The 26,523-nt window shown below is 52.1% G+C and overlaps 1 protein-coding gene and 1 long non-coding RNA gene across 5 annotated transcripts in view; one reads left to right on the forward strand and one right to left on the reverse strand.

The window, feature by feature from the left end:
• Positions 1–2,301: 2,301 nt before the first annotated feature.
• LOC139596357 (uncharacterized) lies at positions 2,302–12,227 on the reverse strand. The gene is made up of 3 exons (XR_011681310.1): positions 11,776–12,227; positions 7,881–7,978; positions 2,302–3,445 (listed from the first exon to the last, which is right to left on the reverse strand). It is a non-coding gene; the product is annotated as an uncharacterized lncRNA (long non-coding RNA).
• The window catches only part of PLEKHG4 (pleckstrin homology and RhoGEF domain containing G4), an 85,677-nt gene continuing 71,353 nt past the window's right edge, over positions 12,200–26,523 (forward strand). For all 4 annotated transcript variants that reach the window (XM_071440590.1, XM_071440591.1, XM_071440588.1 and 1 more), the window contains exons 1-2: positions 12,200–12,521; positions 26,171–26,368. In XM_071440590.1, coding sequence (XP_071296691.1) covers positions 12,519–12,521; positions 26,171–26,368 — 201 coding nt within the window. In that variant the 5' untranslated portion in view covers positions 12,200–12,518. The remainder of the gene's footprint in view (positions 12,522–26,170; positions 26,369–26,523) is intronic.

Consider the following 26,523-nt stretch of genomic DNA (forward strand, 5'->3'; position numbering starts at 1 on the left):
GGGCTGTGGTTTCTGTGTGCCACCTTGTTGGTAGCTTCCCTCTGCCTTATCTTCTTAAAGCTGGTTCCTATATACATTCTTTTGGGAAGCCCCATATTGGAACTAGCACCCAGTTGTGTCTCACAGGTACCAAGTCCAAGCAATAATAATTTTCTTGAACCTGCCAGTTTTGTATTCTCCACTACAGCAAGGGTGCTGTTGACTCACATGTGTAGTTGCTGATCGTGCTCTGTTTCTGGAGCACTTCTGACACCCTCTTGGGAGGTTTTCACACTGCTCTATACAGGCAGAAGCAGGGGGAAGGGAGTGAATAGGAGCCAGCTCCTCACCTCTCACTCACACAAAGCATGGCAGAGGCTTTGGCCATGCTCATGTTTGCATGGAGAACAGCAGGAAGGCAAATGCAGAATTCAGGAGAGGTGTTCAGTCTGACTGTATCTGGTACAAGTATTTTGGAGACACATCAGTCTGTTCCTTGCTCCTGCCTCCTCGTGTCCATCTGTCCAGGCATCCATCTCACCAGCAATCAGACTGAACACCTCCCCTGAATTCTGCATTTGCCTTCCTGCTCTTCGCACCTGAAGCAGCCATCCCTGCTTTCACTGGAAGCCTCCTCTTCCTGTTGGCGAAGGGAACAATTCGTTTTCCCACCTGCATCACCTCCGGAGGAGGATGCCAGCCCTGACCCTGGTGTGCCCCAGGTGTGCAGAGGTTTCTCGGCTGATGGGATGCGAGCGGGGCTGTGCCGCGAGTGCTGACGGAGCCGGGATCAGCCGGGGCGGATAATGAGGAACAGACTCGCGCTGGGCAGTGGTTCCCATGCTGCGTTCCAGGGCAGAGCGGCCAGGAGGGGAGAGCCTTTGTGCTCCGCGCTGCGCCCCTCCGGCTGAGCGGAGCCGGCCCCTGGGCTGCCCGGGCTGCCCCCGCCGGCTGCCGGCTCCGAGCGGCCCCGGGCGCCCCGCGGGGCCGGGCACCGTCCCCAGGGCTGTGCCACCCGTCGGGCTGCAGGGTCCCGTTCCCCACGGCCCGGCTGTGCAAGGGAACACGCTGCAGCGTGAACTGGCTGAGGACAGGCAAGAGCAGAGCGAGCTCCAGGTCAGCAGGAGCTGGGCGGGGTGATCCCCACCTTCCTTCGTGGCTCACACTTCCTTGCTTTTCCCTGGAGGAGCAAACAAAAGTCCAGGAATCCCTGAGGACTGCACGATGAGGTTTCTACTCCCGGGGATTTCTGCAGAACAGCCAGAGTGGAAGGCAGCGTGGTGGGCTTTGATTTTATGAGCACCCCAGATCCAAGAGCTGTGATCTTCCCTGCAGCCAGACACAGCTGCTCCTCAGAGCCTCTCGGAAGGCAAGGATCCCTGAAGAAGCCACCTGGGCTCCTCTCACCTCATCTTCTCCTGGCATCTGTGGCCACACATCCAGGCTGTCCTGAAGGTAAATGAAATGTCTTGGTGGGTTACCTGGAGAGGGAGGGAAGGTGCTGAGGACACTTTGGGGAGGTGACCACCAGCCCAGTTGGTCTACATCAGACCACAGGTCATCCCGAGCTTGTGGGCGGCCCAGGAAGGAGGGCCTGGAAAGGCCACAGGGTACTGACAGTGACCGAACTCTGCAGCAGCTGTACTGTATCTGAGCTTTCCTCTGTCACAGCAATGCAGGGCAGTCCCTGCCTGCACACAAGCTTTGCCTTCTGAAGCCCAGCTAAGCCCAGGCTGTTGGAGAGCCATTTAAAGCCTTGCTTTGGCTCCTTGGCTGGCTGGGGGAAAGTTGGATTCTGGCTGTGCACCCACCTGAGGCATCATCATGTGTGGCTGCCTGGCAGTTTAGGGTCTCTCAGGCTCTCACAGACAGCTGGATGAGCTGTGGGCTCAGAGCCCTAAGAGCCCTTCTGTAGGCATTGCTTGTATCACTTGTGCAGCAGTCACCCCCTCCAGATTTCTCCTGGACGTCTGGGTCCTTCCTGCTCTCTCAGAAACCCATCTCCCAAGGATCAGGATATTCTCTTCTCTACCACATAGGTGATGTAGATACACCTATTTTCAGTAGACATCCCTACCCTCTTCTATTTATGGAGAAAGCTGGCAAAAGCTTCAGAAAGGTACCCAGAAAGACAGAGAAAGGATAAAAAAGAAACAACTTGAAGCTTTCCCACGAGGTGTGGGGCTGGCTGATGGGAGCTGGCCAGTGAAGAAGCACCACCCACATGTGCTGGGATGGAAGGGGTGCGGAGCAAACAGGTGGGACAGGTGCTGCCGGGGAGTTAATCCACAATCCCTGCTAGATGCACTCCGATCTTTGCTTTATTCTGCTAGTGAACAGATAAAACTGTTAATTTTTCTTTTTCTTAGTAAAAATAGCTTTAAAGGCAAACAGGAAATTACAGACTGAGGAGTGCAATGAAGAGGGGGAAAAGTCAGGCAGCTACCTCGCTGCGCTTGGATTTGTCTATAAATACAGCTCCACGTGGGGTGTCGCTTGCCCAAAGGCAACCAAACCGCCCCCAAGCTGGTGGGGATCGGGGGACGGGGGTGCAGGGGAGCATCTCCCCTCGGCCAGGGCGCCGCACCGAGGATCGGAAGCGGGGCCGGCGCTGGCTCAGTACCGAGCTCGGTGCGCGGAGCTCAGTAGCGGTACGCGGAGCTTGGTACGCGGAGCTCGGCTGACGCGCAGCTCGGTGCGCGGAGCTCGGTGCTCGGTACGCGGAGCTCGGGGCTCGGTGTGCAGTGCTTGAGGTTCGGTACGCGGGTAGCGGGACGCGGAGCTCGGTGCGCGGAGTCGGTGCTTGGTACGCGGTGCTTGGAGCTCGGCTGACGCGGATGTCGGTGCTTGGTACGCGGTGCTTGGAGCTCGGCTGACGCGGAGCTCGGTGCGCGGAGCGCGGGCACGGCGGGAGCGGCCGCGCTGCCCAGCGCCCCCGGCAGGTGTCGCCCCGCGCCGAGGCCTCGCCCCGGCCCGCCCGCCAAGATGGCGCCGCGCCCCCTCAGGGAGCCCCCGGCGGGGCGGGTGCGGCGGAGCGCGGCTCAAAGGCCCCGGGGATGCCGTGACGGGGCGGTCTTAAGGGAAAAGACAATATACGTGTGGCAGTTTCAGGCCTCCCGTGGTGTGCCAGCCCCAGCTCCCTCCCGCTCTCCTGATGGCGGGTGTGATGTCCAAGTTCAATCACGCGCTCTTTCTCAGACACCTTCATCTCACCCGGCAGCAAACGCAGGCAGGGGCTGCAAAATATGACCCAACCCCAAAGCCTTCTTTTACTGTGAGGGTGGTGAGACGCTGGAACATGTTGCCTAGGGAGGTTGGAGTTGTCCCAGCGCTGGAAGTGTTTAAAGCCAGGTTGGATAAAGTCTTGAGCAGTCTGGTCTAGTGGGAGGTGTCCCTGCTCATGGCAAGAGGCCTTGGGACAGAATGATCTTTAAGGTCCTTTCCAAGTTCTTAACATTGTATGATTCTATAAAGGAAAAAAAGCAGCAAAGAACACACACTTGGACCTGGGTATTTCTGTGTTGGGGAGGAAGCTCTTGGCCCACTTGTCCCTCCTCCCACCAAGCTCCTCCAAAGGCTCATGGCCCCAGTCTGACAGCCCTGTTTGAGCCCCAGAGGGGTCTCAGCCCCCTCGAACCTTCCCGGGGCTGCTCTGTAGCTGACCTTACCCTGTCTCGATTTGGGAGCAGGGATTTGTCTGCGATGAGGAAGAGAGCAGCAACATAATGGAAGAAGGGCAAGCGAGAGGGAGAGAGGACAGGTTGCTGACAGGAGGCAGGAGCCCTCTGCCCAGCCCGTCTGAAGGGGAAGCTGCTCCTCTCCTCCAGGAGGCACATTGTTATTGCTGCTGATGCCATCGAATCAGGTTTCCTGCCGGTGCTCTGCAGCCCTGCTGCCAGGGAGGGGAGGTGCCCACCCCAGCTGGAAGCAGCTCACAGCATGTCAGTCTTGTGCTGCTTCCTGGTGCTTCCTCTGCCTCCAGCCCAACAGGGAACAAAGGGTCCCTGGTGCAGCAGCTATGATCCACATCACGCCACCTCCTCACGGTGCCCTGTGTCCCACCTGCTCTGTGTTCCAGCCTGGCATCCTTGCTGGAGGCATTCCCTGAGGTTCACTCCTCTAATTGCCAGCTGTGGATGTTCCATGGCAGACTGCTCCTATCCCTGCCAAACCAGCCCTTCCCAGTGGCACATAAGGAGCCTTCTCAGTGCTCGGGATCTGCAGTGGCTCTAGACTCCCCTGGGGAGAAGACCCTGACCCCAAACTGCTCTTTGCCCACTGCGGAGTGATTTGAACATCAGCCTGAAGCCTTGCAGAGCTGCTGGAGGACTGAGATCCTTCCCCTTTGCTGCCAGCTGGGCAAGGCTAGAGGGGGACAAAGCAGATCTCTTGTGTATCTGGGAAAACTGTCAGACCTGAGCAGGTTATTATTCCCCTGTTGGAAATACCAGCTGGATTAAGGGTACTTTGAGATGCACCTGGAGGACTCACAGTGGGACTGCTTGAGTTCAGTGGGCAACACAGCCCAGCTGTGATAGGCACCATGACAGCTGGTCCCAGGGAACGCCCATGCAGCTCTATAAGGCACTGACTGGACCTGGAGCTGCATCTTGGGGCTATTGCTCTGCCCCAGGGAGTGCTGAGCTAACTCAGCTGTTTGCCTGCCTCCCTGCCTGCTCTGGAGAAGCAAACTGTAGGCAGGTGAGAGCTTTCCTTTTCTCTGGAGACATTCTGCCATGGGAGAATGGTTTGCAAGATCTGTCGGGATCTGCTGGGTAGAAGCTCTGCAAATGCTGGCTGTAAGTGTGGGGTTTGGGAGGGTTGGAGGGGCTGGATGGGAGCTTGGCAGAGTGTGCACCCAGGGGAATAGCAGTTCTGGGGATCAAAGCTCCTGGATCAGAGTCCCTGACTGTCACCCAAGGTAGGATCTGGGAGCTGGTCCTGGCTCTGCAAACTGTGGAGCAGACTGCAGCCAGTGGTTGGAGAGGGGGTCCTTGCTTCCCTGGTTAGAGCTGCCAGCCCTGCCTCCTAGCAGGGCATAGCTGGATTGAGGTTGGCTTTGGGAAAAGAAGAGATGGGTCTCCAGATCAGAAGTGTGTCCCAGCCCTTGTCTGGTAATGGCTGGTGCTCAGTGGCATCCTCCAAGGGATATACCCATCCAAGGTGTATCCAAGGGATGTACCCTCTTCTCCTGGTGCAGGCTGGGCAGGTGCCTCATGGGTGCTGGTTGCCCAGGCATAAGCTGGGCACAGAGCAGGGGCACAAGTGGGGGGCTGCTGGTGGTGTGGAGCCATGGTGGGAGGTGTCTGTCTGTCTGTCTGGCTGTCACCACAACGCTTACTCTGCCAAGCAGACCTGGAAAGGGGAGCAGGCCCTGGCAGCTGGGACTGAGGATGGAATTTGCAGTAGTGTGTGGCCCTGTGTCCCACGAGTCCCTTGTCTGCAGGACAGGGGCTGGGGCAGGAAGGGTGTGGGTGCCTGCTGGCATGTCTGGCTCAGAGGTGAGCGTGCTGTCTCAGAGAGCACAGTAAACATATGCTGTGGGGCTAAATGGCATGCAGCATCACTGCCAGCAGGGAAGGTAAACAGATGACTCTTCTGTGCCATTAAATATGTGGGGTCTGGAGAGAGATGGGTCACTTTTAGGCTGCTCTGCAGAAAAAGCTGACCTATTCTTCTGTTCAGAGACTGTGGTGAGTTTTGAAGCAGCAGTCCTGAAACCACAGCTGGATTTCTAAGCCAAGAGCACTTTGTTCTCAGGAAAGGCAGGCAATGCCTAAACTCTCGGGAGACAGAAAAGTAGCTCCTCTTAAACCATTTAAACTCTCTTGCCTCCACATTCACAGAGGTGTGTCCCTGCCTGGCTCTGTGTCCTACAGGCTCTTGTGGTGGGTTGGGATATTTTCTCCACTCAGTACAGTCACATCTTGCCAGCCAGAGCACCTGCCTAGTACTCAAAGCACCAGAGTGCTGAGACCCAAGAGGGGAGTCCAGTGCAGTGGGGAAACACCCTCGGGGTGTGGATGCACTGGGGTGGTGTCTGATTGGGCAGGAGGCCAGGTTTCCATCCAAGCCCTCCTCCTACCTGTGCTGGCTGTGTTCATGACTGTAAGAAGTCTCTGGAGACTGGTGTGCAGCATTAACCCAAGAGTGGTGTGCAGCACAGCCACTTCACAAGGCCTGGGGGCAGCTCTGTGTGTCCCCTCCCTGGCCCAAAGTTAAAGGAGCCCAGAGCTGCTGAGACAGAGAGGGGTCTTAGATGAGTGCAGAGCAGGACTTTGTCCTGTGGACTCTGGCAGTGATGGATGCCAGCTGAGCCAGAACCCTGGGTGCTTGGGGATGCCCAGAGCTGGTCTAACCAGCAAGTACTCTGCATGTACTGAGTCCAGCTGGCTTGTCTGGGAAGGCACTGTGTCATCAAGGTGTGCCTTTGTATCTGGGCAGAGGCTGTAAGGCTGATAATGCCCTGCTTGCACATTTTCTCTCTGGCACTGCACACTATGAGCTTTGATTTAGAATCATGGAATGGTTTGGTTTGTAAGGGACCTCAGAGTTCCAAGCCCCCTGCCACAGGCAGGAATGCCACCCACTAAACCAGGCTGCTCAAAGCCCTGTCTAACTGTGCCTTGAACACTTCTAGGGATGGGGCATCCACAGCTTTTCTAGCCAACCTGAGTCAGTGCAACACTGTCCTTTGAGTAAAGAATTTCTTCCTAACACCTAATCTAAATTTCTCCTCTTTTAGCTTAAAACCACTCCCTCTTGTCCTATCACTCTCTGCCTGCATAAAAACTTCTCTCTTTTTTGTAAGCTTCCTGTAAGTACTGGAAGGGACTCTAAGGTTCTGCCAAAGCCTTCTCTGCTGCAGGCTGAACAGTTCTCTCTCAGACTGTCCACACAGGAGAGGTGCTCCAGCCCTAGGATCATCTTTGTGGCCTCCTCTGGACCTGCTGTGACAGGTCCGTGTCACTCCTGTGCTGAGGACCCCAGACCTGGATGCAGCACTCCAAGGCAGGTCTCATGAGGGCAGAGGGGGAGAATCACCTCTCTTAATATGTGCTGCAGGCAGCCTGATGTGTGAATTAAAAAAAAAAAAATATTCCTCTCCCTTCTTTCTCTTGTGGCACACATGGGTATTTGAGCCCCCCAAGTGAGACCTTCCTGATTTCTGTCCCTACAAAATACCTCCTGTAAGACTTCCTGATGGTTAACTGCAGGCCATGGTTGCACGTGGCACTGAACAACATCTTGAATTGTAGCTGGAGACCTGGTAATTGAGTTGCTTCTGTCCCTTCAGATGGGGAGCGTGACCAGCTGTTATGTAGTCTGTCCTTCAGTCCTTCTGGGAAATCACACTGTGATTATATTTCTGGCTTAAGAAATTTTTTCCCTAATCAGACTGGGCCTCACAAAGAGGTTGCCACTTAGTGGTAATTACTTGCTTTAGAAGCTGAATGTCTCCTGAGGATTGCAAATAGCGGATTATCAAATTAATTAGTTAAACCAAGATGTGCTTTTGTGAAGCCAAGACCTGCTTTATTTGTGATCTGAAATAAAGGTTTAAATGTTATTAAACTGCATACAGCCTGTTCTTGTCTCCCTAATGGGGGGAGAGAGCTAGTTCTCTCCTGAAGTGTAGTTGGTACAAACAGCTGTTTGCACCTCTACTTGCTGCATCACTTGTTGCCTTTCTTGCACAAACCCTCTTTTGAGCAACATCTATCCCTGGTTTTAAGGCTTGTTCTGGGTGGGGTTTAATGCTTCTTCTTGGAGGCTTCCTCTGATTTTGTGGCAGCACAACTGCCAGGTTGAAGAGGTATAGGATTGGAGCTGGACTTCAATGATCCCTGTGGATCCCTTCCCTAAGTTAGCTTGGCTAGCTTGGTGGGATGGTACCATACCTTTCCTTTCAGGGTAAAGCTTAGTCCATGGGATATCTGCATTTCCATGTCTGTGGACATGGGAGCTGGTGGAGAAGCTCAGTCTGGTGATGAGATGCCTGGAAGTAGATTCAGAGACATCCACTTATCAGTGGGTTAACAGGAGCCATATACCCTGGAGCAGTGCTCTACCACAGCCCATTCCCAAGATCTCCATTCCCTCAGAAGTCTCTGTGGCCACAGGAGGTTCCCTGTGCTGTGCTGAGGACTGCACCAGTGATCACTCGAAGCTAACATGGAGCTCATGGGGGTGTTTTCCTAAGAGCTGTTTGCCACAGTAATGTAATCATCCTGCTAGCATCCATATTGCACAACTTCCCCTAGGTCAGGAGATGTCCTTATCTGGCATCTAAAACATCTGTCTTGTGTTGTTTCCAGCACAGCTGAATTCTATTCATAAAAGAATTGAGCATTTCCTGATTTGCACAACCGAAAATAAGCAGAACTCTGCTTAGTGTTGACCCAAAGGCAGAGGTCCTTCCCCTGCCTCCTACCTCTGTCTGTGCTCTCTCCCATCTCTAGGTTGTGGTACTGCTTTAGGCACTTGAGAAATACTGCAACTCCAGAGACCAGATCCAGGAAAGGAGAAAGAAAGAGAGAGGAAAGAGATGAGAGTCTGAAACTAGAACCTCTGAAATTTTCAGAACAGTTGTACTGATCCCTCTTCTACTACCTTTTCTTTCAAATCTGGGGAGGCCCCACAGACTTCAGTGTCAAACTCCTAATGCCAGCATTTACTGCCTTTTGCTGTAATTCACCTCTACGACAGGCTGTGCTTAGCAATGGTCAGCTGCTGCTCAAGGTGGGTACCAAAGCAGTCCCTTGGAGTACAATTGCCCCTCAGCCCATGCAAAGGAGCTGGCTCTGCTGGATGGGAAGCTGGGGCACTCAGATCCCTGCCAGCATGGATGACAGCAGCCTTTTGCAGTGACTGCAGCAATTAAAGCAGCCCTGAGGAAGGCGCGAGGAGCTGCTCCTGTGAGGAGACAGAGTGAGACTGTGCTGGGAACAAGCCTGGCATTGTTGGCAGCCTCCGTCAAGAGGGGCTTTTTAACACCCACTGAAGTGCCGGCTACAGCTGTCTCCCATGTGCTTGTGCGGGAAATGGATCTACAATGCAGAAGAGGGAAAGGCCACTTTGCAATTAAAAAAAAAGGAAACTATATTAGGAACCAGCCATGAGTGCACAGCAGTGAGATGTTCCCCTTAGCACTGTGCCATGGCAGAGGAAATCACGTCACTGCCTTGACTGGGGTGGGGGTGAGCTGCACTCAGGTTCTTCAGCCTGGAAATCCATATGGGGGAAGGTGCTCCTGAGCTTTAAGTGCAGTGTAGGAAAGGGAGGAGGTGTGAGATGGGGCTCTAAGCTGCTCTTGTGTTTGGCAGCCTCTATAAATGGCACCTGCCAACTTCCCTGCATCCTTCTGAGTGGTGTTGACTTGAGAGCTTGTGGAGATCTTTCTTTTGTAATGGGAAATGGGGTAGGAACAAGGCTCTGAGTACCTCTGTGGTGCCTTCCTCCTCTGTTTATGGGAATGCTGCAAGCTCCCTTACCACTTTTGTCTTTCTATGAGAAAAGTATCACTTTTCTCTTTCTGGCCATCAGAGAGCTGAAATTAGGTGGCTTAACAGTATCTTAGCAAGTAATTCAGAACTAAAGGAGATGACAACCTTGTGCTCCTAGGCCTGTGCAAGCCACCTGAAGGAGACAGGAAAGCCCAAAGCTGCTCATCCTGGATCTGCTGCCAAAGGTCTGAGTGTAGGACACCTGACCAGTTCAGGAACAGCATGAGAGCAGGTTCTCTGCTCCATCCCCCTCATCACCATGGGCTGTGGGGATGTCCCATGGCTCTGCATTGCCCTTTGTGCTGCCTGGGGAACACATGTCTCTGTTTCAAAGCTGGGGTAGCTCCTGGCTTGTAGTAGCCCCCCTGAAGGAGCAGGAACTTTGGCTGCAACTGGAATAGCCCTGAAGTTCCCAGGCTTGTTACCCAGGCTGCTGATTACCAGATCTTTTTTGAGACTCCAGGTCTCTATTTGGAGACTTGTTCCTCTGCAGAACCCAGGGTAATTGCAGTGACCTGTTTGCTGGATAAAAATAGTTGTGTGCAAGGCTGGTGCAATCACACATTGTATAATTTTTGGAGTTGTCCTGTGCAGAACAATGAGTAGCATCTGATCCTTGTGGGTTCCTCCCAGCTCAGGATTTCTCTATGATTCTGCAATTTGTGCTGCCCTGGGCAGCCATGGCCTCCTGAAAGGAAACATACATGTAATGCTGCAGTTGTAGAAACAGTACATAAAACTGTTTCTACAGTTTTCCATAAAACACCTGGCTGTGAGAGGCATGTTGGATCTCTTCTACCTCCTTTTATTCTGTGATGGGGATATGCCTCCAACAGAAATAGCCTGGTACTCCTGATAGCACAGGGCTTGTCATGTGCATGCTGCAGAGACATCACTCCTGGTGCTCCCTCCTCTCTGGGAGTGGGCCAGTCCCTAGGGAGACTCCCAGCAAGCACCTGCAGGAGGATATTGCAGAGGTCAGCCAAATGTAGCCAGGCTCCCTGCGTGGGAGAGGTGCTGGGGGAACAGATGAAGGACAAAGCTACTCTGCAAAAGTAGCCTTGTACAGACCCTGAAAGCTGTGGTCAGAGGCTCTGCTGGGGAGGTATGCCAGGCTCTTCATCCTCCTGATAGGAATATGAGGGGGAAAGAGGCTCTCTTGCATGCACAGACAAGATCTAAGATCTCAAATTAGTTGTTGCAGATTACAGCAACTAGGTTGTGCCTGTGCTGGGTTGTTAGTACTCGAGGTGGCAGGGATGCTCTCCTTCACCCAGTTTGGCATTAGCAACTGCTGTCACCTGACATGGACACTGCTTACAGATGGAGTGCTGCTGTGGGGAGAGGGTGACAGGCTGTTCCAGGCCATGGGGGAGCCTCTGGAAGCACGGGCTTTTTGAGAGCCAAGTGCTGAACAGTGAGGCAGCTTCTGAGCTCTGGTCACTGTCAGCGTCACAGCCCCTTTTAGCAGGACATCACTTTGGCTTAAGGAAATGCAGCAGCACACCAGGCAGCTGGTGGATTGAATGGTTGGCTTTGGTTGGCTGCTCAAACTCCCCATTGCTGGTTAGGTCTGGAAACATGATGAAGCCATCATATGCAAAGGGGTTTTAGGGCAAACTGCTGTCAGTCCTCCCTGGGAGAGGAGTATCTGAAGGTGGTCTTGAGTTGCTGGCCCTGTGGAGCAGGGTTTGGGAAGGCTGTGGGACTCTGCCCCTTGAGCCAAGGCAGCAGAGGCATTGGCAGCAGTTGCTCCATCTGCAGCAGGCAAGGACCCTGTGCTGTTCTGCTGGTCCATGCAGGAGAAGGAGATGTCTTCCATTCTGCTGTGGGCTCTCACATCCTGCCTGAGTCACCGTGTCTCTTGGGGATGGGTTAGTTTGTGTGACCTCTCCATAAGTGGGGACAACCAAGTTCCAGCACTGTGAACTCCTCGATGGAGGGTCAGTCCCAACCGAGGCTGCTGAGACCATGCCCTGCTCAGGCTGGAGAGGCAGTTTCTGATCCCAGGGCCTGCATCTCGTGCCCAGGTTTTGCCTGTGTGTCACTTCCCGCCCTGCTTCCCGTTACACAAAGCCTTTGTGTGTCAGCAGGTCCTGGGATGCCCCGCGGCACCTGCCTCTCTCCTCTCTCTCCGCCTCTGTGGCTCTGCCCTTTCCCGTTGTCACTTCTGGAGGCTGCTGCCTGCCTGTTTGGTGACCTTCCCCACTGCTCGGGCAGTATTTTGGCCCCTGGCCATCTTAAACAATTAATGGAGGGGTGGAGAAACTCGCCGTGTTAAATTACTTACTCCTTTGGGAGGGGGTGAGGTCTCTACATCTCTTGCCTGGTCCCAATGCAGTTTGTTGCTGTTGCCTGAAGCGGTCACTGCTCTCTGTTTTCCTTCTAGAAGTTAGAAAAACAATATTTCAGAGCACTCTGCCTGCATTTCTCAGCATTTTACTTAACCTGCGGCGGCGCCTCAGGATCTCGTGGAGTAGAGAAACTTCCCTGGACTTAGAGAAAAACAAGCCGAGAGGAGGCAAGGGGGGAGGACTTTGCTGGAAACCTCTTTGGGAAGCTGGAGACCTTCTCGGGATGCCTGCCTCCCTCTCCTCCAGCAGCTATTCAGATCTTCCCGGGCGAAGGCAGCTCCCGGCCACGGCGCGCCTGCATTAGGCGGGTCCGAGGGGCGCGGAGAGCCGCGGTGCCGTGAGGAGCAGCCCGGCAGCGCCTCTGGCTCTGCCCGTGTCCGAAAGGCCCCGCAGGGCTGGGGGATGCGGCACCTTGCTCTCGATATGCCCCTGTGCCGTCTAGCGCTGGAGTTGGCTGTCAGAGAAACCTTGGAGGTCCCCTGCTCAGCCCCGGTAGTGTCATGAGTTAGATTAGTTGGAGCTGTGCTGGGGGCGGTGAGGGCTTGGATTACAGTCCAGAACTCAAAGTGCTTCGGTGGTTCACGTCGGAGGGGAGAGGAGACGCCCCGTCGCACACATGGAGGAAAAAGAGAAAAAACGCTGCCTTTGGAAGTGAGGGGGAAGAAAGGAGGCCGGGAACATGGTAAGGAAATCTCTGCGAAGGGCTCTTGCCCTGGGCACTGTGCGGGACGAAGCTGCTACCGGCACAGCCCGCCTGGAGCCAGCACACGGCGCTAATGCCGGGAGTGGGAAACGGCTCTTTTGGCATTTCCCGCTACTCGAGTGGCACACTGCACTCCTGGTGCCAGTCCGGGCGGTGGCTGCAGGGACACAAACTTCTCGTTGGCACTGACCCCTGCGAGGTGCCTGTCGGGCACAGCGCTGTGAGTGAGAAGCTGGGATGGGTCAGTTCGGGCAGAGCCTTGTCTTTTGTGCTGCCTGGATGCTGGGCTCTCCTCCTGCCCTCCCTCTGCCAATCCTGCTCTGTGGCTCTGGGCATTGCCCTCTTGCAGAGCCTTTTCTCCTGCCCAGGGTGGGCATCCAGAGAACCCCTGGAGCTGGGCAGGGATGTTCCTTTTGGGTGTCAAGTTGTGCATGTGGGGATCTTTGTTTGGAGAGGGGAAAGGATGGTGAGCCCAGTGGGCAGCAGAGCACCCAGACTCCTTGGGAGTGGCTGCAGGGCTGTCCCCTGCCCAGTCACACTGGCACTGCCCTGCAAACAGAGGTGCCCAGCAGTAGCTGGAGGTCTTGCCGGCCCTGTGGTGACATCCCACTGAGCACCAGTCCAGCTTCTGATGGTTTGATCCTAGGCTCAGGCTGAGATCCATGTGCCCAGCAACCCCAAATCTCCTGGAGGTGTCCTGCTATGTTAGGGGCTGCTTCCCCACAGCAGAGGGAACAAAATCCATGAGGAAGACAAGAAGTTTGCATTGCTGCTGTGCCTGGCAGTGACTTGCCCTTTCAAAGTTCAGCTTCTGAGCCTGCAGAAACTTGGCTTTCATTGAGGGATGAGTTGAATTCTGACTTCTGCAAATTGAGCTAAGTTTATAGACCCATATCTTTTCCCTTTACTACCCTCCAGCTCCTTTGCAGAGAATCCTGTGGTACTCTTTGCCCTCACATGCCTGTCAGAGCCGTGGTGTGCTCTCCTCTGCTATTCTTCTGGAGGCATCTCACTTCTACTTCTCCATCCCAGTCAGAAGACCTCTTTCCTCACCCCATGCCTTGTGTGTTCTTGGCAATTTTTGGTCTATGCAGGTTATATTATGAAATTGAAGTCAAAGAAGAGCACTGCTTGGGGTTGTGCAGGGTTGGGGCCATCCCTTGCAGTCTCATGGGCTGCATTTTGCCACATGGGCTGGAGCAGTGCTTGTGAAATTCTGCCCTTAGAGGCTGGAGGCAGAGACTGGCTGCTACTACTCTGCTCCTGCAAGCTGGAGGTGTCTTTCTGTATCCCAAGTGCTTCAGCTTCCCCCCTTGATGTTGTTTTAATGTGTGATGCAAAAGCTGTCTGAAGCAGGGGCCTTGGTGAGGAGCAGTGCCATGACCAGTCTGGGTGGTTGGCCAGGACTGTGTATCACTGCTGAGGAGGGATCCTGTGCCTCTCAGGGGCTGAGTGCAGCTGGAAGGAACAGGAACCAGAGGCCAAGCTGCACCAGACCCAGCACTGGGTGCTGGCCACATTGTGGACACCTCTGGTCCATGGCAGGTATCTGTTCTCAGTGTTGTGGTAGACCAATCTACATTTTGGGAGGTGCATTTCTGTGAGCAACCAAGTTGTGACTGTAGCTCCAAGCTGTTCTGGTGAACTTGAGTTTTTTGTGTCCTGGTAAATCAAACAAACCCTGCAGGCAAAAAGATTTGGATCTCAGTGAATGTGTGTCAGTCTGCTGGCCTGTACAGACCTTCCATGGCCTCCAGCAGCCTGCAGGACTCTTGGAGACTTGGCTCCTGATGGAGGTGTGGCAAGGCACCACTGCTGGCTGCCCTGCTCTGTGAGACAGGTGATTCATTTTCATGGGGTTTCAGTGTTAGAGCTGATGTGTGTGTGTGGGTACACAAGGTTGTGGCAGCTGGGATATGCCCAGAACACCAAATGGGTGAGATAGCTTGGGCTAAAGTAGCCCCCTTCCACTAGAAGTGACTTCTGGAGCTGTGGAAACTCCATGGGGAGAGCAGTGCAGGAGTCTGGCTGGGCTTTGTCTACCTTGCTCACCCATCATGACTTTTGTGACTTGGGATCTGTCTTCATCCCCTGGTATTCCCAGGATTCACCTTTCCTGGTGCTTCCTCAGAGAAGTTCTGGTGGCACCTCTATGCTGGTAGGAGAGAAGATGGGTTTCAGCAGAAAATAGGGTCTTTCTTCCTCCAGTTATGTCTTCTCCCAGGGTGGGAAGGAAATGAGTCTGGGAATCACAAAGAACTTTAAGCATTGGGGCTCTTCTTTCTTTATTTCTGTGCCAAACCCATGAGCAAGATGTTGGAACACAGACAAAGTCCAGAGACATAATCCTGAGCACATGGAAGCAGTTTGAAAGCACCTCCTCTGGGGTAACAAGGTTGACAACTTGCATTTTGCCCAGCTTATTTTCAAAAGCTCTGGGCAGGTGAACATGTTGTTCATTGTAACAATAAAAATAATGGCTGAATGCAGGTGACAGCCCAGCTGCATCCAGATATCTCCTTGTAGAAATTGCCAAATGTATTCTAGTACCGCATGGGGATGGGAGACAGCAGATGCTTACAGTGAGACAATCCAAGGAGGACTCTGTGCTGTGTGTCAGCACTTGTTTTCTGAAAACCAGCATCCTGTAGCATAGCCCCTTCTGGCAGTGCTGCTGCCTAGCTGCCCCCATGGGCAGTTGGCTCTGAAGGCATACCTTGCTATAGCAGAAGAGATCATAACATGAGAGCCTTGTCAGCATCTCCTGGCTGGTCACTTCAGACAAGATAGCCAGCATGTCTACTCTAAATTCTAGAGCACAGGCACAGTGCTCAGCTCACAGAGCCTCATTTTCTAGTTGCATCTCAAATGTAACCCTGTCTGCAACCAATCTATGTAAAGTTTGGACCATCCTGCAGGCTGTGCACTGCCTTAACCTGAGCATTGGTGCTGAGTGTGGGTGGAAGTCACATCACAGGGGGTACAGGTTCCTTTAGCACTGAAGTGTTGAAAAAATCCCTGTTTAAACAATCAAGGTGTCCTACAGAAACTATAAACTGAACCCACCTGTAGGCACTTGTACCAGAGCACTTTTTGTTCCTGTTTTTGGCTGTTTATGCATGATGGAACCCCCTGTTCCAGTCCTGCAGAGCTCAGTGTCACCAAGGTCTGAGAAAGTGAGTGGTAGCACTGGGAGCAGGTGTGTTGCTGACTGAAGAGCAGTAAGAAGCAAGGAGAGCTTGCAGGGTGAAGCTGCCCACTTTCTGGCCATGGGACGCTCTGTGTTTTTTGCACCACTCATAGTACTTGGTTTGCAGCTCAGAGAAGTGAGTAGACATGCCCTTGTTGATTCTGAAGGTTTGGCCATGCTTACACCTCTCTGCCACACCAAGTGCCTCATCTCTGTTGGCTGGCTTAGTCTTTCATTAAAATATTAACAAAAAATGGGGCCTTTCTTGTGGTATGTGCTGGTTTCATATGTATCCTATTTTTTGCATCACTGGACACCAAGCTGAAACTTCCAAGATCAAAGCAGCACAGAATGAATCTGAAAATCTTTCTGTCTGCTCAGATTTGCCATCCTGCCATCAGCCTGGGAAGCCCAGGATGAACCCTTGCTTCAGCTGGTACAGCCAACCATTGATCTGAATGGAATCAAATGGCTCAGCTGAAGAGAAGATTGCATGTGCTCCTCCTGGACACTGGTGGATGGGGTAAAGGAGAGTCTTCATGGAGCCTTATGATCCCCTGCAATGGGGCACACTGCTGTGGCTGGATGGTGGTTTGCATGCTGCAGAGGAGGACAGCTGCTGGAGTTCTGATGACCTTAGCTAGGTGTCCACCTTGAGCTTTGCAGCCTGTGTTAGGTGTGGCAAAGGCTTCCTGAGCAGGTTCTTTTGGGAGGATGCCTTCCCTGAGGCTGCCTGTCAAGTCTCAGTGCCTCCCAACAAAACCCCAGCATTGCTGAGCCTCCAACATGGCTAAAAGATGTGGGTTATTTGCTGTCTGTTGTCATCTTGCTGAATACATTTACCTTTTGAACAAGGTCCCTCTCATATGCTCAGGAGGCTGGTATGCAGGCCCGTTAATGGATCAAGGGGAAAAATGCCTGTGGATGTATTCTCCTTTGTGTTTGGGCTTATAACCACCCACGTTTTGGCATACATCCCTTCTGTGCACAAAGATCTTTTAGAAATTGCTAGTTAAATCTCCACCCTCCTTTGATATGTATGGAAATAATGGGACACGTGAGACTGTTTTCTGTTTGGAAAAAAAAAATCTATAAAGGGAGTAGCTTTAAAAGCTTGTGTTCACCCCTTTCTGACTCAGGAGTTTAATGAAAGAAATGCCCTGAATTTCTGACTGATTTACTTAGCTTTCTGGGAGGCATGCATTTAGTGCTGTATCCAAATACAGGGGAAATGTTTTCATCTGAATCTGTCCCAGGTTTGCTGCTTGGGGGCAGGAGGAGAGCTTGAGCACACGTGTCTGTTTCCCAGTGACCTCAGAGAGTCTTGGAACAAATCTTGGTCCCCCTGACCAGGAACACTTCTCCCTTCTTCAGCACAGACTGATGTTTCTTGGAGTGGCCCATGGCTGAGCTGGCATAACCATGGACATCTCTGAGCTGCCTGCTCTGTCCTTCTGGCTCATCCTGCCTCTTCCTAAGAGGCATCTGATGACTGCTGCTGGGTGCTTTCTCCTATCAATGGTGTGCAGGGATGTGCTCCTCCAAGGTCTACACTTACTGTGCTCTCATGTGCTCAGCCATCCCCTCCTGGAACTGCAGCTCTGCTTCAGAGCAGTTTCTGTCCCCCTCTGACATAGCAGGACTCATATTTCATGAGCACATGGTAACACAGTGTGTTTAAGGCCAAAAGGAACTATGGCTCATCTGTTATGGGATATTGGGACTGTAGAGTGTCACCTAGCTTCCATATGGAGTCTGGGAGCTCTTTAATTGAAAGAGGATAATTTTTCTGTGGCATCCACCCTCAGTTATGGAGGTTGCAAGATATGGAGAATCCACCAGTCCCCATGGGAGTCTGTCTAGCAGCTCATGCACCTTGCAAAAGGAAGGGGTGAGATCTGAACATGAGTCCAGAATGTGTGCAACACTAGCACAGAACTAATACTCTAAGTACTGACCCCATGAAGATCATTTTTGGCACTCATCAGCTGGCCTGATGAAGGATTATCATTTTCTTTTTGAGCACAGGCGGCTGCCCATCTGTTGTAAGATGCCCCCAGATGGGTGTCTGAACACAAGGGGTTGGCTATGGCCTAATGCTTCTGACTAAAAGGTGTTAAAATGAGCTGACCTGTTTGGTGAAGAATTTACTTAGGGTATTTTATAGCTGCCTGGTACAAAGAAATCTTCCATCTGCCTGGAGTGCCCTGTTAGTACCCATTAGGCAGAAATAAGAAGGGGCACAACATGCTGCTGCATGGGTTGGTTTGCCAGATGGATGCCAATGCCTGAAGTTGAGAGCAGAGCAAATCCCATCACTAATAATGGGGTGCATGAGCTCAAGCAATTTCTTTTGTTCCATAGCAGAGAAAAAGGTTTTTAGTGCATTTGTAGACTGAGCCCTATAAAGAATGGGAGTTGGCTGCAATGTCTCAGGACTTGTATAGAAGTAGCCTGTGAAATACTTGGCTCTCACTGTGATACCTAACAGGATTTAGCAAGCCTTGTCTGGGCCTGTTGTAGAACATGACACTTGGAATGTGGAAGTCCCTGGCTGGACTGTGGCATACGGTGCCACGGGCAGAGTGTTGGTGCCCAAGGCAGGGCAGCCTGTGCAGGCTGGCAGCAGGAGGAAGAGGAGAACTCCAGGTGGTCTTGAGGAGGTGGAAAGGTGCACATGGCCAACAATGGGCAGTGAAACCATGGCTGCCAGTGCTCATGCTCTTCCAGCATGAGTCTCTTTCTGGGAAGGTTGTTCTAAAAGTACCCAAAGCTTTGCAGCACACAGAGTACAACCTGTTTAATTAATTGCATTGTTAGAGCTATGCCAGTGATATTTAAAAAAAAATAAAAACCTGTGCTTAGACAGTTATTTCAGATTAAGGACTTAATCCCTTGATTAAACTAAACCAAAATAAGCTGGTGTCCAGCTGTAGGATGGTGTTTTATACACAGCTCTTCTCATCCACTTGCAGACCCTTGTTTCAGTTGGAAGATGTCTGTTTAAGGACAGGGCTTTGATCTGTTCACTCAGCTGCCCTTTAAACACCTATATCATCTCCTTGATCTATTTCTGATAGAAAGTAACTGGTCTTTGAGACCAGGGCTCATTTGTTGCTATGGATAAAAGACCTATCTCCTGCTCAGTACACTGAGAACTCATCAGGGAGCGAGACATGCCCTTGTGAGGAAATGCTTCATTTCCCAGTTCTTCCGCACTCTGACTAAAAGACAACTTTCTTGGATTGTGGGTCACTCCCACTTTAGCCTCTTTAATCTTCAGCAGTTGTCAGCAGCTCTTCTGATGTGTTGGATGTTGCACAGACAAAGGAGAAAGTTACAATCTCTTCTCCAGAAAAGCTGGAGGACAAAAACCTGAAGAGTAGGGAGAAGTAAGGTGAATTAGGGGGAAGGTGCTGTATTGAACCCAAGTAAACAGGGGTCTTGGGCTGGGGAGCAGGCTCAGGTGACCAGTCATGTTGCCATATGGTAATGCCTGTGTTAGGCCACCTGCAGTGTGGTGCAGAGCCAGGCATGTACCTGAACCAGGCTGCCTCTGCTAATCCCTGCCTTTTGCTCCAGCACAAGGACAGCGCTGGAGTAGTTGTGCACTCCAAAGCTTGAAGCTCACAGGAGGTCATGCTTCACTTTCAAAGGAATCTGAGGTGTCCCCCCTTGAGTGAAAACAAACCAAGCCTGAGCTTGGAGAGATCACCCAGCTCTGGGCCTGCCTTTCCCCAGCCGCGCACGCCCAGACCTACAGCATGCGCAGAACAGGGACCTCGGAGCTGAAAAGCAAATACATCATTTTCCCTTTGTTTAATTAAATGAGAGATCATGAGTTAATCGCTTCCAAGCGCTTGTTTTCCTGCAGTGCCTGGAATGATAATCCTGTGTGCTGCCCAGTAGGAGCTGCTTTGGCTGCTGCAGCCGCGTCAACACCGAGTAGGGCTGGGAGAACAGAGGGAGGCATCTGGAAATGATTCTCTGAGCTCTGTCTGCAGAGCACCACTCCCTGCAAAGCTGTAGGAGCTGGTTTATCCACAGGCTATGGAGCAGTCCTGCCTGCCTCAGTGTAGGGGAGCTGAGCCAGGCTGCAGCCATGCCCTCTGCAAGGGATGCCTTGGTGGCATGCAGAAAGCAGCTTGCTTTTGGAGGCACAGCCCCTCAGCAAAGCTGGCCTGGGTGAGACTGCAAACACTTGCCTCCCAAGTGGAACTGGGTGCTGTGCTTTTCTCCCTGAAAAGCCTAAAACAATAGCCCAAAGAGCAGGTAGAGCTGTTCCTGGTTATCTCACAGGAAGGTGGTGTAATTACAGGAGTTGGAATGCCTACCTCTATAGCTGCACCTCTTAATAATACATTATTTTATCCAGAGGAAGGCAGGGTGCCGAAGGAAGGCGCCCTCTTCTCAGCCTCCCCCTGAGCCTCAGAGCAAGCAGCAGAGGGGGGAGCTGGCACTTGCTCTGGGAAGATTTTTCTCTCTTGAACTCATTGCCGCTGTGATTAGAACAGCTCAGGAAATGGGGCTGGGAGGGTTCTCCTCTCTGCAGCAATGGAGTGGGAAATCTCAAATTTTGTCAGAAAAACAAGCCCTCTTTTTAGCCAGAGACCTTTCTGAACACAGAAATGTCTCCTTTATTTAAAGGGAAAGCAGTCTGTCTTTCGGCTCTGTGTCAGAAAGTGGAAAGGCTTCATGGAAAGCCCAGAGGTCTGTTTTTACTGGAAATGAGGTTTCTCACGTCAGCTGAGATCTGAGCAGCCCCAGCCAAGTGGTGCAGCACAGCAGCCTGTGCTGGCGGAGGGACCAGCTAACCCAGCCCTGCTCAGCCCCTGCTGTGAGCTCCTTTTCCCCCAGTCCCCAAGCTGGCTGGGAGCCATGGGCAGGCGCTGTGCTGTGCTGCTTGGAGCTCTGCCTCTCCCCAGTTTTGCGATTATTTCTACTTTCCAGTCTGGGGTGTGGGAGGGTTGGGTCATTTCTTCCCCTCACCTTTGCACACTCTGGTCTCTCCTGCTCTGCCTTTGCACTGTGTCTTGGCACCTGGGCAAGAGGGGACAAAGAGGGTGCGTGCAGGACGTGGCCACGCTCCGGGCAGCTGGCAGAAGAAGGACAAAGTTGCGGGAGCTCTGGCAAGGTCTCCCTGCTGAGCAGGAGCCCAGAGGCTCCGTGACTCAGAGCTGGGTGTACCACGGGCACCACTCGCTGTGCTCGCAGCCTGCCGGGCTCTGCTCCACTGCCCAGCCATGCTCCTTGTTCTGCCAAGCCATGGCAAGCTCTGGATTTAACTGGGGCATTTGGCACATGTAGTTTCATTCTCTGGCAGCTCAAATGGAAGTGTAGGTTTGGGAAAGCAGAGCTGTAGGTTCTTTAACTAAATTCCTGTTGCAGGATGAATCCTCAGTGTGTTACATGGGCCAGTCCAGCCTGCTGGAAAGGAGAGCTGTCTGCCATAAGTCATGGGTTAGTCAAACACCCATGTTAGTCTCAACAAAATAATCTTTTTTAGTAGTCTGCAGACAGCATCTGGATTGTCATCAGGGAAGAGTTGTGCCTCTTCATGTTTGCCTTGACCAAGACTCAGTACTTTGTAGGCAAAATGAGCAAAGTGCTTGGGTGAATTGTAGGGAAAATGCTGCCAAGGCTTTGCTGTCCCAGGTGGGTCCAGAAGCATTGCAGGTCTCCCCTGCACTGATTTACATTGTCCTGAGCTGCTTGGGTTGCTGTCTCTTGCTTGAAGAGCACAGATATTCTGATGCTGTGTGAAGTGTGTGTGTAGCCCTGGGGATGACCTCTCTGCTCCCCAGGTAGGCTGACATTTTGTTCTCCAAACCTGGAGGAGGTTCTTCAGGGTTCACACTTAATTGGTGAGCAGTAGGTCTCAAAGAGGAAGAAGTTCAGTTCTGAGCAAGAAAAAAATGTAGAATGACAGGAGTTCCCAGTGGCTGGAGCTGCTATATTGCTCTCCTTATGCCCACAAACGCAGGCAGAAAATTCCATCAGTGTACCTAGAAAAGCCTAAGAAGCTCCTGGGTACTCCAGATGCCTCATGACAGGCTCCTCTTCCAGCCTGCAGTGTCAACTTGCACCAGGAGAAGTAGATACATCCCCTAAGCAGGTTTGCAACAGCTGCTGGGCTCCTCTTCTGCCCAGGCACTCACAGCTTCATTTCTGATTGACTCCTGGTTCTTGCTGCAGTTTGTGATGGAATGGGGCTCTGAGGGCTGAGCAGCAGAGCTTTGTCACAACAGTCTTTATTGCTCTATTTGTCACAGCATCCGTGGCTCCTGTGATATGCAGGGGAAAGAGGGCAGCGCACCCACCCACGGTTCAGACCCAAGCCCTCTGCCAGTTGTGAACTCCTCCTGGGTTCTCACTGCTCTCCTGGCCTCCTGGGTGGGACCATGCTGGGTAGTTCCTGTCACATGGCTCAGCCCATGGAGCCCATCCCATCCCATCCCTGTGTGGTGCTTTCCTCCTCTGTCCCTGTGCTCCAGCCCCTGCAGCTGGCTCTCAGCTGAGCAGCAGTGAAAGCCAGTTTGGCCGGACATGACCTTAACCTGGGCTTTATTTAGCGCCTTGATTTATAGAGGAGTTATTTTAAAAGCGTGTTTCTCTTTTGGGAGGTGTGGTGGAGTGGTGGCAGTGAGCTGGAGTTTATAGGTCCTCCCGTGCTATTGACAAAGAACCATTTGAATCCCAAGACTCCTTTTGCTTGCAGAGATGCTCTCTGGCTTGCTTGGAAAGTGCTCCCGTTGGTGTTTGTGCCCAGTGGCTGAAAAGCAGCACATGTCCAGGATCTTTCTTGTGAGAGAGATGTGGCAACAGTGTTGGAAGCAGGGAAGCTTGAAATGTGTAGTCCCTGAAGGAGGCTGTTTTTTTTTCAGCAGGCTCCTGTGCCAGGCTCTGCCAGCTCTTGGGGAGCACTGTGAGCTGGTTGTAGTGGAAATGTGCTGGGGCAGGAGTGCCCCTCCATGGATTCTTTTAGGTTTAGCTTGTTCTCCTTCTCTCCAGGTGCTGTTCACTTACCCCGGGTCACAAAAGTTTCTCCTTGTGCCTGCTGGGGGTTACACTGCCTGTTTGAGATAAGGGATGGAACCTCTGGAACAAGTTGCCCAGAGATTGTGGAGTCTCCTTCTCTGGAGATATTCAAAAGCTGTCTGGAGTAACATGCTCTAGGGGACCCTGCAGAGGTCTAGAGGGCTCCTAATATGGTCTGGGGCATTCTGGAGCAGAGAAGTTGGACTAGATGACCTCCAGTGGTCCCTTCATTATTCATTTTATGATTCCATGATGTAGGTGAGATGGTCCCTAGACTTCAGGTTTATCAGCCTCAGGACCACAGGGCACTATCCCTTTCTCTGGTTTCTATGAACTCCCTGTGCCTGCAAGCCACATCTCCCCCACGTGCATGGCAGCAGGCCCTGGCAGCAGGCAGGATGTGTAAGGCTGCCCATCTGTGCTCTGGCGTTCCACAGCAGCACCATGAGGCCTCTTGTAGTCCTGGCTGAGGTGCTTTCCTCCAGCCCCTCTGCAGTCTGAGAAGTTAATTAGTGCCAATAAGCAGCCCCATCCCTAGGATTGTGAGCTGGGTTAATGAATCCCCTGCTGAAGGAGAGTATGTTGCTGTTGCAGGCCCCAAGCTCTGCCATGTTCTGCCCTCTGTATTTTCAAGGTGGCTTCTGAGGCAGTGCCATGTTTCACCCTCCTTCCAGGCAGGAGCTATCCCTGGGTGACCATCCTGGATGGGAGCACTGAGGAGCAGTGTCACCTCCACATTCCTCTGCAGCACACGGAGGCTACTGTGCTCTGTACCCTCCCAAGGATTCTGGTGCTGCAATCCAATGCAGCACAGTGGGACATGGGAATCTACTTCTTGTTTGGGGCTTTTCCTGCAGAATTAGCAGAGAGGTGCAAACATCTCTTTCTACCAAAAGGTAATGGTTGAAACCTTCTCTCTATCCCTTAGAAATCTACACAGCTATCATGGCTTTGTGGTATAATCTAGCCAGAGGGAGAGAAAGCCTCTGTGCTCAGGAGTGCAGTTAGCACTGCACTCTGCAATGGCTACAGGCTATGGTTATTTTGAATTTTACTAAAGAAAGGATAAGGTACAACCTGGTTTATTTTAACCATATAAAGGATTTTTGATTTGGTGCCAATGTTAATAATTGTTTTGTGAACTCTAAGGCAGGAGGAATGGTGTGAGAACCTTAGAGCAATGCACTGACTCATGTGCAAATATTTTGACTTCTTTGTTTTATTTGCAACAGTGAACTTAACAAATTTATTTTGGGGAGGGATTGATATCTGAAAGAATTTTGCTCAAGCAGAAGATGGTGCAGAACAAACCCCAGCTGGTTCTGATTGATGTTTTGAACTTGTGGGCTGTGGAGGGTCAGAGGGAGATTGCTGCCAGCAGCAATGCTATGATAGTGCCCAAGAAGGTGACTGGTAGGGTGGGAAAGCACCTGTGTGAAGGCCAGTTTTATCTGACAAGGTCACAGGCACTTGCTGGGACTGATTGGTATCAACAGAGGTTATTATTTTTCTGAGTGGAAAGTAAATTGTTTAAAACAGCCTTCTCCTCCTATTCAGAATTAGGGTTCAATGCTCATCCCCTAGAATTCAGCTCTAGGGAGTGTGCACATAGGGGTCTTGCTTTTGGAATTCTTGCCTTAAGAATACTGGATTAAGTATTCCAACTAAGGATAATCTATGATTCTATGTGTATGAAAAACAGCTCCTTAACATCTGTTTATCTAGTTGCATTGGCCTTGAGTATTGCAGGAGGCAGTTGGTCTCTCAGAAAAGGTGTGGGCACTTTAGGAGCCTGCTGCCATCCATCTAGCCTTGCTTTTGCTGACATCAGGAGAAAGAGCAGAAAAGGCAAGGAAGCAGTACTGTCCCACAGGCAATGTGTGGTTTGCCTGTCACCATAGTTCTGCCAGCTCATTGCAGGCAGGGATTGTGGAGGCATCACCTGGGTGTCCTCACCTCTCCTGTGCAGTCCCATAGGCTGTCCTACAAGGTGGCTTTGCATCAGAGCAGGGAGTTTATGTTGTGCTTAAACACCCAACCCTCTAAAGGAGGAACCTGGAGATCGGTAAGCTGCAAGAGATGGGAAGGCTTGTGTGAGGAGCATCATCTCTGCTGGGCTGCAGGTCAGTTCAGGCTTGCTCTGAGACTGTTGAACTTTCTCAGGCTGGTGGGGGCATCTTCAGAGATGTGCTGCAATGGAGGGAAGCAGTGAAACCATTTGTTTCCTCCTGATCCCCTTGTTCTACTGTTCCCTGGTTGTGGTGTAAGCTGTTGTGGCACTGCTTTGTTTAACTTTCTCTCCCAGTCTTGCTGTGGGACTGAAGTGTATTTTCAGGCATGTTCATGTAGTTGTTCCTGTTCTACAGGAGGCTGCAGAGCTTCTGCGTAAGCAGCTGAAGTGCTTTTCTTGTCTCTAGTGAAAGGAGGTGGATTTGGATCAGATGAGGATCTGGCCAGACACCTGAGTAAACTTTGATTTGGTTTTGGAGCAAAACTTACTCCCAGTGGCTGTAAACTAGCCCAAGGGATCCCCTCTAAAATAGAAAAGAAAGGAGAGATCCTGATCCTCTCTCCAGATATGTACAGCTTTATATTTTTTTTAATTGTTACTTTTTGGCAAGCTCTCTTGATTTACACCCATGCAATAACTCAGAATTTGGCCTCCAGCACTGGAATTGGTCCTGACACTATGGGCAGGCTCTGGCTGGCAGGTTCTCCCAAATGAAGGTGGATGCAGGCAAGCCATTGCCTCTGATCCCCCTGAACAGGCATCCTAGGTATCAGTGAGTGTGCTCAGGGACCACCGGCAGCCCTGCTCACACACATTGTGTGAATCCTCATGTGAGGCATCTCGCACTGCAAAAATCTCCTGGCTCCTGCAGTAGAGCCTTTCATGAGAGGCAAACAGCTTTGAATAACGAGGAGTCGCTCTGGAGAATGGCTTTCCACAGAACCAAACAGCTCTGGCACCTTATCCTGAGCTGGGACTCCAGAGCACAGGAGGCTGAGGAGCTTCAGCCCACTGCAGGTGCCCTTAGCCCACCAGGGAGTGTCCCCAAACCATGGACAGGGCTGGTGATGCCCACCCCATGGCTGTCTGTCTTGCACGCGCTCACGTGCTGCGGTGTGGTCTAACAGCCGCCCCACCCCGCGCAGGCAGCACAAGGACTTGCTGCGTAAGCAAAAGCTGGCAATCCTGTGTGAAGCGCTCTGCGAGCACTCCACTCCTGGTTTGGGAGAGCTTTTCTGTGTTTACCTGCAAACTCTAGTGCCAAAAGAAGCCAGAAAGGACAGCACTTGGCTTCTTTGATCTTTGTTCCTCCTGCGTTTGGCGATGGCCGCGCTCCTGGGCGTTGGGCGGATCGTGCCCCAGTCCCACTAATGCTTTCTCTCTCGGCAGGACTCGGAGTCACTGGACGGCTGCATTCAGAGCACGTTATCAGCACTCTACCCTCCATTTGAGGCTACTGCAGCCACTGTTCTGTGCCAAGTTTTTGATGTGGTGGAGAAGACGTACCATGGGGATGGACTGCACTACCTCATAGACTTCCTGATTCCAGCTAAGCACATCCTGCAGTGCATTCAGCAGGATGCCTGTGTGAGTACATCATGCTCTCTAAGGCATGTGAAGGCTTTCTTGGAGAGTTTTCTTTCTGCTCTTGTATGCAAAACGGCTGGCAAAAAGTGCTTGAGTATGTATGGCAGTCTAGGTGGGAGGGCAGGCAGACAATTAGGAAATAGTTGAGAAATTGT

The sequence above is a fragment of the Agelaius tricolor genome, unplaced genomic scaffold (genome assembly GCF_023055355.1).
Source record: "Agelaius tricolor isolate 1412-34295 unplaced genomic scaffold, bAgeTri1.0.p SCAF_15, whole genome shotgun sequence".
Taxonomy (NCBI): domain Eukaryota; kingdom Metazoa; phylum Chordata; class Aves; order Passeriformes; family Icteridae; genus Agelaius; species Agelaius tricolor.